Genomic DNA, 14829 nt, shown 5'->3' with positions numbered 1-14829 from the left:
ACTGGGCCTCATTATCCTTGGGTAATCGAGGTTATGTGGAGCTCTTCGCCTGTATCTGTCACTGTCTCTCCCGGCAATGTGCTGAAGCAGAAAAACCTCGAGGATGGATTGCCCGGGAAGCTGGAGGAGGGCTGGGACCCCGACACCCCCCCGGGCAGAGGGAGCCCTGTGCGGCCCGTGCATAATGGCTGGCAATCGAATCTCCGCAAGCCGTTACTTATTCCGTACGTTTTGTTTCTCTCCGTCTTTCCGAATCGCGGGCAAAAAAGCCAGCGACATTCTGAAATGGATCCGGGGTTATTTCTGACTTTCTCCGGCAGCCGCTGCCGTTGGTGCTGCGTGCGCTGCGCTGCGCCGCGCGGGAGAGCTGCTTTCCTTTCCCCGGGTGAATGCCTACCTACGCGCTACCCCTCGCGGCGTGCCACGCGGTTCTGCGCCGCTACAGAAGCATCCCTTCGGGAAGCACGCCCAGCGCTACCTCGGCCACCCCCGGCAGCGGATCTCGGGGGGGGTTTATGGGAAGCTGCCTGCGCTGGGGGTTCCCCCTCACCACACGCGGCTGGGCGGGAGTCGCCTGGCAGCGCGAGTCGTGTGTTCTCCAGCTGAATCCATAACGCAGCACTTGCGAGCACCAAACACGAGCATCCCAGCTGAGAAGGTGCTTTCTGCAAGTATTCTTACTACTGAAGCCGAGGCCGTAAAATATTCCTGGGAAGCGCTTACAAAAGGCTTTCAGATATGTCAAATGATGCTTTTCAGGTTATCTCAAATTTGCTTTCCTTTTCTGAGGAATACTCAGACCTTCAGCTCCTCCCCTCATTCCCCCCCCCACCTCGCAGCGTGGGCGTTGGGTTTGTAAGGGGGAACAAGGCGACGTGCTGTACGCGCGATCGCACGGCAGCGCATCCACAGACCCTCGCACCAAAATCTCCGAAAACGTTGAGCTGCATTTTTCCACTGACAGACTCATGCAGCTCCAGCTGTTTACTTCTTCATTAAAAGCGGGGCGAAAAGGCAGAGTTTCAAATAGTTCTCCTTCCGTCGTGTCCTTGGCAGGGTAGATAAATAGCCCGCAGAGGCCAAAGGCTGGTCCCAAAGCAGTGGGTGACGTTTGCCGGGGGGGAGCCCGGCCACGGCTGTCCCCACAGATGCCTTGTGTGTCCGGGATCGCCGCTGCCTCTTCACCAGTCACTTCCAGTTTGTTGCAATATTCATGGAAACCCACTTCGCAGAAAAGCGGTGCCACTGCGGAGTCGGTCCAAGCCCGGGTCCTCGGCACGCTTTTTTGCTAGAGGCAGGAAAACCATTAATATGATGAAAATGACCTCGAGTTGCTATTGCTGGATTATTTAATCTGGCTGGGCTTCTTCCGACTCTCAGCCACTATAAAAGAAGACAAATTGCCTGTCTGGTGTTTAAAGGTTTCGGAATATAGGATGGCATTGATTTTGGTGTATCTGGAGAGGTGACGCTCCCTGGCCTGGCCGGCGCACGGGGGTTTTGATGACAGAGCATCCTTCGGGTCCCGCCGCCGGTACTGCACAGCTCCCTCCTGCTCCCAGCCGGGGGCTGGCGACTCGCGGATAACCCAGGGACGGTGACGGGGAGGAAAGCGTCGCCTCCCCGGGCTCTCTGCTGAAGCCCACCCACACTGTCCACCCTGCACGGCTCCTGCCTGGACTGGCTGGGACCCCCCCATGCCCGCGGCTCCTCCAAGCAGCCACCCCCTCATCTCCTTCCCGACATGCCGAGCAGATGGAGCGCTTTGCCTCTCCCCGGGAAGCGTTATTTCCAGTCCTTGACCCCAAAGGGATAAGCGCTCTCCCAGTGTCAGGCGTTTATCGAGGCGGGAGGGTGGCCCAGTCCCCGCCGTGCTGGGCTCGCTCCAGGGCTGCTCCCGCTCCCCCCGCCCCGTGGCGCTTCTCACCCCGACCCCACCGCCACTGAGATGGGTGGGAAAGTCTCCGTCACCCCCCTGGTGAGCTGCTGGGCCGCCAGCCCTGGGGAGAGCCAAAGTAGCCCTCCGGGACCGCTTATATGTCCATCAATAGCCCCCAGGCCGGGGGCTGCGATGCCTCGCAGGGAGCCGCTGGCTCTGCCCAGCCCAGCTGTGCGCCCACAAGCCAGGGCAGTTACACCCCCGATCTAGTTTATGCGCAAGATAAAACTAATTCCTTGTTGGTGTTTCCTTCCAAAATTCCCAGGAATAGCCCACGAAGGGGAAGCTGCGAAGGAAAAAAAGTGATTAATTCTTGGTGGCACATTTAAACACCGTTTTTATTACGATTCATCCTTTTCTCGCACTTTGCCCTTTTCTGATTCATTCTTGCTCTTTGGAGGTGGAACAAGGCTGATGCTTTGCAGCTCCTCTTTCTCCAGAGGAGTTTCGTTTAACCCTGGATTTGCTGGTGTAGCTGCCTCGGGAAATGGGGGGCCGCAGAAACGGGGATGCTCCGGGGATTCTCCCGGGGGTCGGCAGCGCGTTCCGCTCGCCCAGCGCGGGACTTCGCTGCCCTGCGGGGTCCAGCCCGGCCGCGATGGGGTGCGATGGGGTGCGATGGGGTGCAGCCTGGCCGGGGGTGTCCCTAGATGAGCTTCCAGCCCCCCCGGCTCCTCCACACCGTGCGGGTGCTGCGGTGTTTTACAGTGTACCGCAACAAAACCTGAAACGTACTGGAAATAATTCTACTATCAAACGCATTCAGCTCTGTTTGTTTGCTTTTAAATTAACATTGGGGACGAAATAATTCACTGAACTACAAAGAGATGCCTCGGCTTGACAAGAATCGCAGGCAGGATTTCTTCCACTCACAGTTATCACAGGAAAAAACATTTCAACATCTTGTCCGCTCAGCGCAAGAAAAATAGTTTTGTACTCTGCGCCTGGGAAACAAGGAGCTTATCAAAAAATCTCCGGCATCAGAGGGAGGAGGTGGCAGAGGCGCCGCGGAGGCACCTTTCCTCTCTGCCACGCGTAACCGGGAGCTGCGGCAGGGAAGGACAGGTCTCCGAGGCGGCGCGGGGCGCTGTGATTAATTGCTGTGTCCCTGATGAAGGGGACGGGTCCTGGGGGAGCCAGAGCAGAAGGTGGCACTGACGGGGTGCTCGGGGCCAGCGCTGCAGCCTGGACGGGGGGAAAAGGGAAGGTTTCTCAGTGATTTTCCTGCAGAAAAAAAGGGGGGAAACGGCCCAGAGGTGCAGGGAGAGGAGCGGGCAGCAGGTCTGTGCCCCCATCACCCCATGCCCAGCGTGCAGGTCCCTCGGAGGACGCTCGCCCCTCCTCGTCCCGCAGCATCCTCTCAGCACGGGTGAGAAATGCCGCTCCCCCCAACCCCTCCCGCCCGGATTAAACTCCGGCAGCAGGAATATCCCAGGTGCCTGCTTTATCCAGACATGAGGCATCCACGTAGGGACGGCGGCGATGATTAGGAGCTGCTTTAGGTAACGAGCAGGAGCTGCAGCAAAGCAAGCGGGGGTGGATAAGCCGGACTAGTCAAAGCGCACGTAAGCCTAGAGTCATAATTAGACATGGGGAGAGGAGCCGTGACCTTGAAAATATTAGAGAAGAGGACTTCTAATTAGGAGGCAAAAGGCCCGGGCGCTGTTTAACCTGTTTCCAAAAGTCACTAAGCTGCCCCGGGTGACTTCGTTGCCAAGATTCGGAGTTCGAGCTGACGAGCGCTACCAGAGAGGCCGGGCTGGAACGGAGGGCACGGACCCCCCCAGCTACCCCCAGCCCTGGGGTCTGCCCCCGCCATGGCCGGGCACGAGGTCACCGTTGGATCAGAAACGGCTCCCGAGAATTCACCGGCAGCGGGAGCCTCCAAGAGCTCCGTCTGCAGCACCGGCTCCCGCGCAGTGGGTGTTCCCAGGGGGATTAGGGCTGGAAAAGGCGTTTAACTCAGGGAAGAGACTGGCGAGGTTTTGCTTCAAGGAAAACCAGGCAGAGATGGAAAGATGGATGTCAAGGAAAGGCTCCTGGAGAGCATCGGGCCACGAGGCATAAATTTCCAGAGCATTTTAGTGCACAAACCCCTTTAATTTTGGCGCCTTGGGAGCAAACACAAATCAAAGCTGGGAGACTAAAACAAGCCAGAGGAACTAAAAATTTCTCTCGGTTGGTGGCTCCTTGGGTCGGAAGCTCCAGCTGCTCTTCTCCAGCTGTGAGTGCCCGGCTCACAACGGCATTTCTCGCGCGACGCCGACACGTCCTCTGCGGGCGGGCTGAGGGTGGGACGCTGGCGCTTGGAGACCCTTCAACACGGGTGAGAAGCCCAGGGATGGGGAAGTTTAAGCTTGAGGCTGGTTTTTGTTTCTTCTCGATTGAGCTGGTTTGCTCGTTCCGGTTTGAAAGCTCCTGACTGTTCCAGAGTCAACAAGGTTACTCGACAATCAAGCTCTCCGCTTCCATCAGGTCTCTTCCACCCACTTAATGAAAACAAATGCCACCCCGGCCAAGGGCCATCCTTCTTTGTCTTCCCAAGCTGTGAGAACGAGCTTGCTTTAGACTTCTTTTTATATATGTTATTTTAACAAATGAACCAAATTATATCCTGGCTGCTCCCAGATACGTCTAATTCCCAAACCGTAATGGAGCCGTTTCTGGCCTCTGGTCATTAATCCTATTAGTCTCAGCCTTTGCATCTGGTCCTGGGGGCGTGAAATCCCAGTTACTTTAAGGAGGGGGCAAAGTAAAAGCTCTTGGAAGCAGAATCCCTTTACAGGCCTCCGAAGGGCAGGAGGGGGCTTAGCGGGCAATTAACAGTAGCTAATTACCTCTGGCCTGCCCTCTGCCCCAATCCCTGCCCCCGAAGGAGCTGGGGCGGGGGGCGGGGGGGGGCGCTGCTGGCAGGGGTGGGAAGGGAGGGCTCGTCCCCTTCTATGAAGTTTGTGATCCCAGCTTTGTAATAAAATCCAGCGTTTCAGCCAGAGAAACGCAATTGCCTTCTAAAGGCAGAGAATTAAAGCTTCCCAGCTGGCTTACGGCAGCTCCCGGGCAGGGGCAGCGCGGAGAGGCCGGACGGCGGGAGGGGATGTTTGTGCCGTAAGCCGGTCCTGAGACTTCGCAGGCGAGCGAATGCGAGTGGGTGAGAATCCGTGGGTTTGCAGCAGGGGTTCGACTGCAGCAGCTCCTATTTCCCGCAGCATCTGACTTCATTCGCTCCTAAGGACCTCCAAACTTTAAGAACTTTTTTTTTTTCCCTGCAGTATTCGAGTGCTGGCACAGTCTCCGGCTCGCCAGCCCCGCGGGAACCGGGGGTACGAATGAGCGCATCGTGAAACACATTGGAAATAACAGCTTCCTTTTATTGTGGGATAAAAAAAAAAAAAAAAAGGCGATGGGGGAGAGTGGAGAAGTGCCTAAATAAAACTCTGCAGCTGGGGCTGGAGGTAGCAGAAAGCGGCAGAGACATCTGAGGCAGGTGACTGCGGAGACGGGGGTCTCTGCTCCCCGCCGTGGCCGGCGCACAAATCCTGCGGCGGCTCCTCTGTCCATCCGTCCCTCTGTCCCTCTGCAGCCTCGTGCACGAGCCCTCGTGCAAGGCGTGCGCGCGCTCCACGGCGCGTGAGCTCATCCTGTCCCGCGGAAGCGATGCTCGTGGTACCTCGCAAAGCCAATCCCTCCATCCCCGGGGAAGAGCCTGCCCCCAGCGGGACGCTGCCAGCCCGCGGCCACCACGCAGCCCTCCCCCGGTGCCACCGAGCATCCCTTTGGGGACAGCCACGGGGGAGCCCCCAGCCCTGCCCTGCCCTTCCCTGCCCCTCGCCTGGAAAACAGCAGCAGCTGCAGCAGGAAAAAAGCGTTTACTGCTTTGGTTGGGGCAGAAACCAAATATTTAGGTGTTTCTCCCAAACTTGTTACATTTGGCATTCTCCTGGGAGCGTTACCTTCCCGCCCTGGGCTGCAAGCGGCGAGATAGATGGAGCAGCAGCGGCGGGAGGACCAGCATACATTAGGGGCCGGCAGCAGAACATGAAGATGTTTTTCGGGCTGTGACGGGGAGCCAGGCGGCCAGGGGAGCGGCGGAGGACAGGACGGTGGCTGTCACCCCCCCAGCGCGCTGCCCAGGGCATGCTGGTGGGCACGGTGGGGAAAGGAGAGCGCCACTCGCTGCGGTGGCTGGGGACAAAGCCGTGTCCCTTTGCCGGAGGAGGGTGGCAGCGAGAGCGGGCGCTGCCCTCCCCGGCGCACCGAGCCGCTCGGGGGCTGCTGGGGAGAGGGGTTTACCCTTGAGCGCTTGTTTTGCTGTTGTTCTCTGGAGCAAGACACCTGCTTTTCCCACAAACAAAGCCATAAATTGTCGGGCAAGCAGGTTTCAAGGGGAAGAAAAAGCCGAGCCGCGATGACAGCGACAGGGAGCTGCGCGAGGAGGTGAATTACTTGAAATATTGCCGAAAACTTGCACGCCATAAATATATTTCTGATCACAGCTAATAAATCATCGTAATTATTCTATAAATAACGGAAAGGCTGGCTCTGTGGTACCTGGCTTTTTTCTGCAGGCCTCTGGAGCAAATTTGTTAGCATCTTAAAATAAACTATTTGATCCAGATAGTTTGTTTGTACTCTCCAGGCTGAATTGTCTTCTCATTCATTTTTTATCACCTTTGGTTTGGTCGTTGGGAATCTTTTTGTGCTTTTTTCCCTGTCTGGCTCTGACAAAGAGATACGGGGCGGGGGGGAGCGCGTTTAGAAAACAACCAGAAAGCGCTTGCTTTCCTTCTGCGGCCATGAGGGGCCCTGACCGCCGAAATCAAAGTTTCCTTCCCCGTCCCCCCGGGCTGGCCAACCTCCGCGTTCGCCTCTCGGATGGGGAAGGGATAAGCTGGAGAAGGGAACGTGCCGGATCGCGGTTATCCGGCAGTGAGGGGCCGTGCGCCCAAGCATCCCAGCCCGCCTGCACCCGGACCGGACACCTGCCCCTCCGCCGTCCCCGCGGGGTGACGGAGACCATGAGACACGAGCCACAGACCCCGAGGGGATGAAGCACAAAGGCAGCCGCGGGAATGGAGGCTGAGGGGAGACCTTCTCGCCTGCCACAACCCCCTGAAAGGAGGGGGTAGCCAGGGGGGGGTCAGGCTCTTCTCCCAAGGAACTGGCCATGGGACAAGAGGAAATGGCCTCAGGTTGTGCCAGGGGAGGTTTAGGATGGATATTAGGGAAAACTTTTACACTGAAAGGGTTATGAAGCATTGGAAGAGGCTGCCCAGGACAGCGGTGGAGTTGCCATCTCTTTTAAATCCATCCCCGGATTTAAAAGCCGGGCAGACGCGGTGCTTAGTGATGCGGTTTAGCGATGGGTTTTGTCACAGTCAGGTTGATGGTTGGACTCGATGATCTGAAAGGTCCCTTCCAACCCAGGCAATTCCATGATTCCATGATTCTATCCGGGCTGCTGGGTAAGAGGGGACCCAGCGGGGGGATGAATCCCCCGCAGAGGTTTTCCCTCAACACGCAGATGCCAGACTTCACGACCAGTTTGCCCCAGTATCTCCTCTGCAGCCAGTTGCTGTTCCCGCGGGAAGGGGCCTCTCCGGGAGGCAGGCGGTGCCAGGCGGCCCGGGATGCCGATGCCAGCGCTGAGCGGGTCCTGAGCCACCCCTCAAACACGCAGGAAAACAACGAAGGAAGGCTTCCATTCCCCGTTTGCTCCACGTGTTACTGGTGGGGACCAGGGCTCCTGACTGGTGAGAGCCGCAGCGGGCGCCCCGGTGCCGCGGGGTGATGGAGAACAGGGGGGAGCATCGCCGCCTCCCGTCTCAACTCCTCTCTGCTTCATTTCGGGTTCCTTCAGTGGGAAAATTATCAATCAGCTCCACCTCATATTTAAAGCGGCTATTACAGGGAAAGCTTGTACACACGCAGACATCCATTCCTGCAGCCTCCCCCCGTCGCAGGGAAGGAGCCGCGGGGTTTACGAGTTTAATTTGAGGACAGGAGTCCCGCAGCCTCGCGTCACCCGGCACCTGCCCGCCAACCTACCGCTGCCAGGGGGTTTTATAAGCGATGAAGGCGATACCGGTCCGTGATGGGATTAACGGTCTTGCGGCAGAGGTGGAGGATGCCGCACGCCCTCGCAGCCGGGGCCGAGCCCGGTTCCCTGCAGATCCGCCACATTCAGGCCAGTTTCCAGCCCGGAGCTCAGCACCCCCCGGCCTCCCCAGAGCTCCGTGCTAAAGGAGGCCTCTCTTTAATGTCTTTTCCATGTGGCTATAAACTCGCAACACACCATTTTTCTCCCTTTTATAGATCAGCATTACTAATTTATTGGAAGTTTACTATTTGGAAATGTTCTCATATAAATTAATGGGAAGGTGATATTAAACCTCGGTCCCTGGGGGAGGAGAAAGCCAAACAAAACCCACGTTCCCTCAGCCCGTTAAATCATCCCCTCGGCTCCGAGGGCAGGACGGGCGCGGAGGAGCCCCGGAGCTTCGGGGGGGCAATGCCAGGGCTTCCTGCGGGTCCCGTGGGTCGGCATTTATTGCTCTCTACAGGATTTGCTCCTCTCCGGCTCCCAGCTCGGCACAATCTTCTTCCTTCCTGACTCGGGCGGGGAAAGGTGCGCCCCCCCGGCTGTCCTTCCTGCAGCGCTGTGCAGGCGCGCAGACACCTCCAGACACTTCACCGAGCCTTTAATTACACGCCGGAGGAAGAAGCTCCAAATCCTCCAGCTCCGGCTGCCGCTGCCGACCCGCAGCGTCCTGCCGGCCGCGGCACAAGTGCATGCGTTTGTGTCAATTAAGTGGTATAATGGGTCTGCTCATCCCTTCCCTAAACACAGACAAAGCTGGACTGAGGAGAGGGGATAAGGAGCGCGAGAAGCAGGAGGAGCGGTGTTTTCGGAGGCACAAGCCATTACTAGAGACTGCTCGCTCGTCTCATGCACTTCAGGAGCCGAAATGGAAGTTCTCCGCCCCAAAACGGACACCTCCCGCTCAGCGCGAGGTTTCCCAGTGCCAGGGATGCAGCCCCAGCCCCACGGGCAGGATCGGACCCGGAGGAGGGAGAATTCCACCGCGGCCAGGACGGGGCTCCCTCGGCATCCCCGCGGCCGGGCAGGGCTGGAGGGGATGGAGCTGAGGGGGAGCGTTGTGTTAATTTACACATGCCTCCTTTCATTTTATAAAAACTATTGCCGTTTATGAGAAAAGCTCGTTGAGTTAAATCACCCCTCCTGCAGCAATATAAAAATGCTGCGGCTCAGGAATACTGACACGCATGAGAGTTGGGCTCACTTTTCTTGCTGAGCAGATGAGGAGCAGGAATCATTATTTTGTATCACTTTACAAAAGAGACCTTACTGTAATATACCTGCTGTGCATTGATAAATAGCACCAGCAGATAATAAGGGCCTTAGGCAAGGAGCAAGGAAGAAAAAAGGCTTTCCAGCATGTGAACACAAATGCTTTAAATGTGAACTAAATTGGCCTGATCATTCCTCAGATTTGCAAAATTAAACTGTGCCCAATTGTCAACATCACTGAGATTTATGAGACAAATATAGCCAAAGCAAAGGGAATCTGTAACAGCCCCGCTAGAGACGCTTGTAGAGTTTAAGCAGCGCGTACCGTTTAGGAAACCAAGTGCTATAATTTGGTTATCCTCCGTACCACCTCCCAGCGATGGAGGGATGGAAACGTCCATCTGCCGGGGAGGTGTGAGAGACGATGCACCGGGACCGGAGCGGGAGATGAGGCAGGCTTGGCACCGTGTCCCCGCTCCTGAGAGAACCTTCACTCCCGGAGCTGTAGAGCTGGACCTACGGACCCTGCACCACCACCACAGTGAAAACCCGAAATCCAGCGCGAGGGAGCGTCCTGGGAAGCAGCCCACTGCGGACGTGCTCGAGCGCGCGGGGAAAGCCTGCACGGGCAATCACAGCCGGCATCCCGGTCTTCCAAGCTTTGCCAAGGGTTTGCTGACGCCCTCTCCCTCTGCCAGGGGCTGTGGCTGTACGCAGCGGCTGGATGATGCTCCTGTAGCGGCTCCGCAGGGTGCAGGTGCCGTGGGGTCACCGGGAACCGCAGGTTAGGGACATCAACACCATCTCTGCTATTGCCCCGGCTGCATCTCATTCACCCCGAGCTCAGACTCCTGCTGTAGCTGGAACCCCCGCTCCTGCGGAGGCTCCGGGAGAACACCAGGCTGCCTGCGCTTCCCTTCTATTTGTTTACCTTCTCCTGTTTAGCAAAACAGGACCGGATTAGCTTTTTTTTCCCCGTGCAAAGCACTGCACCCTGTGGGGGTAGCTCTCCTTGGCAGGGCAGAGGAGCGCGCTGCTTCAGCCTCACGTCTCGGGGTTGTTAATGTCTCCCAGACGACAGGCACCGCGGGAAGCAGAGCCACCTTGCTTCACCTTGCAGCAGCTCGATGTAAAACCTGGGGAAACCATGGCAATGCCGGAGTCAGTGTCACCTTTCTAATGATGCCAAGGATTTCTCAGCAGAGTTAACAAAGGCAGGTTACCTCTCCAGCTGTTAAAAGCACAGTTGCCAGTTTCCCGCAAGCGCCGTTTCTTAGACGTTTGCTGCTGACCCCAGCCGTTGCCCCCCGGGCTCTCCAGCCCCTGCCAGCCCCGCACCAGAGAGGGACCCGCCGCGAGCTGACAGTCTCCATCAAAACAAAAGGGAGCCCAGCGCCAGGCCTGGGGTGAGCAGGTGGATCCTGGATGCCTGTGCTGAAGGCAATTAAGCTGCTCAGATACTGATCTGTCCTCAGGGTCCTGCTTCAGTCAGGGCTTACAGCCCGGCCAGGAGGCGGAGGGGGGGCTGCAGGGTGGGAAGCCAGTTAGAGAGGGATGATTGATGGGAGCTGGTTCCTACCGGCCCCGCTGGAACAGAGGCAGAGCCGGAGGAGATCCATCCACGCCGCGCTGCCTGGGCCTGCGGGTATTTGCACCAGCAGCTTGTCCCCATCCCGTCCCGTGGGGAGGCGAGCTGAGGATCCCGACGTCCCACCCCGCCCTCAGCTCTGCCAGGGGCCCATCAGTTTCATAAACCAGCACTTGAAATAAGAATGATAAGGGTAGCTCGGGGCTGTTTCTAAACACTAAGAAGAGAAAACACCAAGCTCCCCGCTTAGCTCCGAGATTAAAGCGCTCCCCAGCTCTGTCCCCCCCTCCAGCCCTCCACCAAACGGCCAGGGGTGGCCTTGGAGGGGCTTACGAGAGACCCGGGGGCAATAGCGACGAGCACCTGAGCCTGGGCCAATATCTGCCGGGGACCGAGGCCACCGCGGCTTCGGCGTGCTCTGGGGCTGTATTCAGGGTGTGGAGAAGGTAGGCATTTTTCCTTCTTTCATTAATCTCGGAGGCTTTAGCTTAATTATGCTACTGGGCTGCTAAGTCAGGGCTTCATGCTTTCTAATTTTTTCTTTTGTCTTGCATACACATGTGAGACAGATTTTGCTTCCACAAGGGATATTTATAGGACATATGTTAGAGCTTGAAGAAGCTGATTAGCAATGTTTAGATTAAAAAAAGAAGGAGCTGCGTGAGAGCAGCCTCGCCAGGCAAGCAGCGCTCGGGATGTCGGCTTCTGGGCAGCGGCTCCTGCCTTCCCCGCTGCTGGGCAAGTCCCGCCGGGGGGCACGGAGCCGGGGGTGCGGGGCTGGCCCTGCGCAGGGCCAGCGAAGGCAGGGGGCTCTGCCCCCTCCCCCCGGGGACGGGCTTGGGGGCCAGAAGCGGATAAACAGCTTCCCTGTGGCTGGAACGCTGGGAGCAGCCCCAGGCAGGCGGCCCAGGCTGTGGGGAGGCTCCGCGGGGGCTGGCGGTGACTCTTCCAGGCGATGGGCAGAGGCAGACGCGTCCCGCTAAATACTTTCTACCTTTTTCACGTCTTCTCAGCCCTCCCCTCCGGCTCCCCTGCCTCCTGACTCTCTCCTTCCAGGGATCTCGTGTGCTGGAGCTGGAGCTGTGCCTCCGGACACGGTCCCACCGAGACCAGCAGAGGAGTTTGAGACCTTGGGGGACACTTTGCTGAGTGAATGCGAGTCCCCGAGTCCCCTGAGAGCGGCTCCGAGTACAAAACCTGCTAGGTGTTTCCCAGCATCCTACTCCCTGTCTGCGCTGGGCTGAAAAACCGAAGTACGATGTTACAAGGAGGTAGAAATTGCATTATACTCCTCTCTCCTTCACAAGCTCTAAGTAACACTTCTGCTTTTTCCATATGAAAGGAAAATGGGTAATGACAACCTATTTCTATTGAAGAGACAATTTTCACTCCTCCTTGGCAAGTGTAGCCAGGGCAGCATCTTTCTTTCCACTCAGAGGCAAATTAGCAGATTTTGCCTCAAGAACGCGACGGGTGAAGCGCGGTGCAGCTGGAGACCTTCGCCCGCCGTGGCCGGCAGCACCCGCGGGGTGCCCACACCTATTACAGCTCACGGTGGGTGATAACGCAGGCGATGCCATGGCAAACCTGGGAAGTGCAGTTCGGATGACAGGGAAAACCCCTCTTTCCTTCCAGAATATGGGTCTGTGTGAGCGTCTGTGACCCGCAGCGCCGCAGCCGCCTCCAGTCAGTGTTTTGCAGCTTTGCGCCAGCGTCAGGAACTTTACTCTCTCGGAGAGATGACTCCGAGAAGAACAAGTTAGACAAATGAATTCGCTAATGACTTCCTTCCCTCCTACTTAAATGGTGGAATAATTCCCAGTTCCTGCTCCTGCAGCGGGCTGCTCCATCGCCTGCCACCCGCTCAGCAGCCCCGGCAGCGCCGCTGAGTGAATGAGCCAGACGAAGGGGGCCAAGATTGCCCGTCGGCACCCACCCGCCTTTCAGAAGGCCACTAAAAGTGCTGCGCTGGCTGTTTTGAGAGGGCGCAGGCGCGGGCAGGCAGCAGGCAGCAGGCAGGGCTCTCCGCAGAGGACGTGCTCCAGATGCCCAGACTCCGGCCAAGTATCTCCCTCCCCGCGAGGTTTGCGCTCCCAGCGCCTCAAACCAGCCCCAAACCCAAATACCGGCCTATATATAAAAGCTTTGTGTGCGCACGCTTGCTTCGGTGCTGTTGAAAGCCTCAACTCGCCTTTGATACCTCTTTTTTTTTTTTCCTGGTTCAAAAATATTCTGGGAGCTTCTGGCTGCGACCTCAACGCGGGGCAGAGGCCAAGAGCTCTCGAAGCAGCTCGGGGCCGGCGGAAAGCTGCTGCCAAGGGCACGGGGCCCGTCAATACCGGGGTTGACTTGCCTTATACAGCGGTATAACAGACGGTTATAGCCAAATAAACACAGGCACAGGCTCCCGTTGACTCCCAGCCCCTTTCTCAAGCTCAAACTGTGCTGCTGGGCCCCGCAGCTCCCCGGCCACGGTCCTGCCCCCCCCACCCCAGGATGGGTCCCCCATCGCGCAACCCCCCCTCTAGCTCCACGCCTTTGGCACAAATGGGGAAATAATATTTTTTTAAGTGGGGATGAGTTAAGAGGATTTGTTTCAGATACAAGATAGCTCTCATTAATGTTTGCTCGTTTGGGTTTATTTAAGCCTTAATTGATTGTCTCCTACTTAACGGCGTTCCAGTATCTCTCAGGCTCCAGAATAGACTCTTACAAGACCGAGACTCGCGCACTCTTCCCTCCTTCTCTCTAAATATCTTTCATGTTAGTTAGCGGGGTGTAATGGATGATAAAGCCATTGGGCTTGCAGGAAAGCCGAGCTTTCTCTTTCAAGTCGCTGCACACACAGCCTCCAGAAAGACCGCGTCCAGGTGAGCGCTGCGCTTTGATACCCGCTTTTGCTGCAGCTGTTGTCATTTGCAGCGACGAACATCGTGCACGAAATCGCGGTTTTGCACGTAACGAACATCCCTGGGGCTGGCGGCTCCCTCCCCGCGGGCTGCGGAGGGACGGGAGCTCTGGCTGGGCAGAGCCGCGGTCCAGTTTGCAACCGGCCTCATCGCGGGGAGGCGGAGAGGGGACTGTCACCGACCTCGGAGTGTCACCGCATGCACGCTGCCGGGCTGCAAGTCAGGATTTCATCGGTGGCTCTGAGCGAACTGTGCCCAAACCTCCCCAGCAGGTCGGAAGCTTAGGAAAAAAAAAAAAAACAAAAATCAGCCTGGCCGTTATTTAGGACACTTCTGTAGCCCTGGTGCTGCTTGGGCTCGGAAAGGAGAGCTCTGTCTCCCCAGTGGCTGAAATCTCACAGGATAAGCTGTTCTTCAAGCCAACCTCCGAGATTTCATCCTTCCTAAAATAGGCTCCTTCCGACCAGGAATCCAGCTCCAAATAACGTGGGGATCTGGCTGCTGAACTACAGCACTTCTAGTGGCAGCTGGAGCCGCTCCGTCGGGAGCAGACGGAGGGAGCAGGGACTTGCGAGGCGTCACAGGGACCATGCTGACCTTTCGTCGCGCTGCCTCGCTCAGAGGAGGCTCCTTCTCTTTCTAGAATAAGTTTATATGGAGGCAGAGAAGAAACCCAGTGACTCAGAAAGGCAGCGAGAGAGACTCGTTTCTACTGAAGTCTCGCTTTCTGGTGCGATTGTTCGGAACAAAGCGAGCCGTGGCTGCCGAAATGCCCCTTCCTCATGGCCCTGTGGGGAGCCGAGGTGCGGGGGGGGGGTTCGTTCCTGCCAGGGGACCGCCCAGGCAGTTCTGGCTCTGCAAACCCCAGTCCCGCTCCGCACTCCTGGCCAGGAGCAGCTTCGGAGAGTCCGTCCCCAAATTCACACAAAACCTCCTTTTATTGCAGCAACTGAACAGAAACCATCCAAAGGAGCTCGTCTTTTCAAAAGAGACGCTTCTCGTTCCATACGCTAGCTGTAGGAATTATTTAGCTTCTTACCGGCAGCACCCCTGGAACGAGAGAAAACGTATCAGGCTCTGATGA

General features: G+C 57.3%; 1 protein-coding gene across 1 annotated transcript in view; it reads left to right on the top strand.

Moving 5' to 3' along the window:
• The first annotated feature begins 3756 nt into the window (after positions 1 to 3756).
• Positions 3757 to 14829, top strand: part of AJAP1 (adherens junctions associated protein 1) — a 50142-nt gene continuing 39069 nt past the window's right edge. Inside the window, exon 1 of the mRNA XM_054222672.1 lies at positions 3757 to 3858. Within this exon, the coding sequence (XP_054078647.1) occupies positions 3757 to 3858 (102 nt within the window). The remainder of the gene's footprint in view (positions 3859 to 14829) is intronic.

Source organism: Rissa tridactyla, chromosome 16, assembly GCF_028500815.1.
Source record: "Rissa tridactyla isolate bRisTri1 chromosome 16, bRisTri1.patW.cur.20221130, whole genome shotgun sequence".
NCBI classification, from domain to species: domain Eukaryota; kingdom Metazoa; phylum Chordata; class Aves; order Charadriiformes; family Laridae; genus Rissa; species Rissa tridactyla.
The sequence above is the reverse complement of the archived record's forward strand: the minus strand, read 5'-3'. Positions and strand labels throughout refer to the sequence as shown.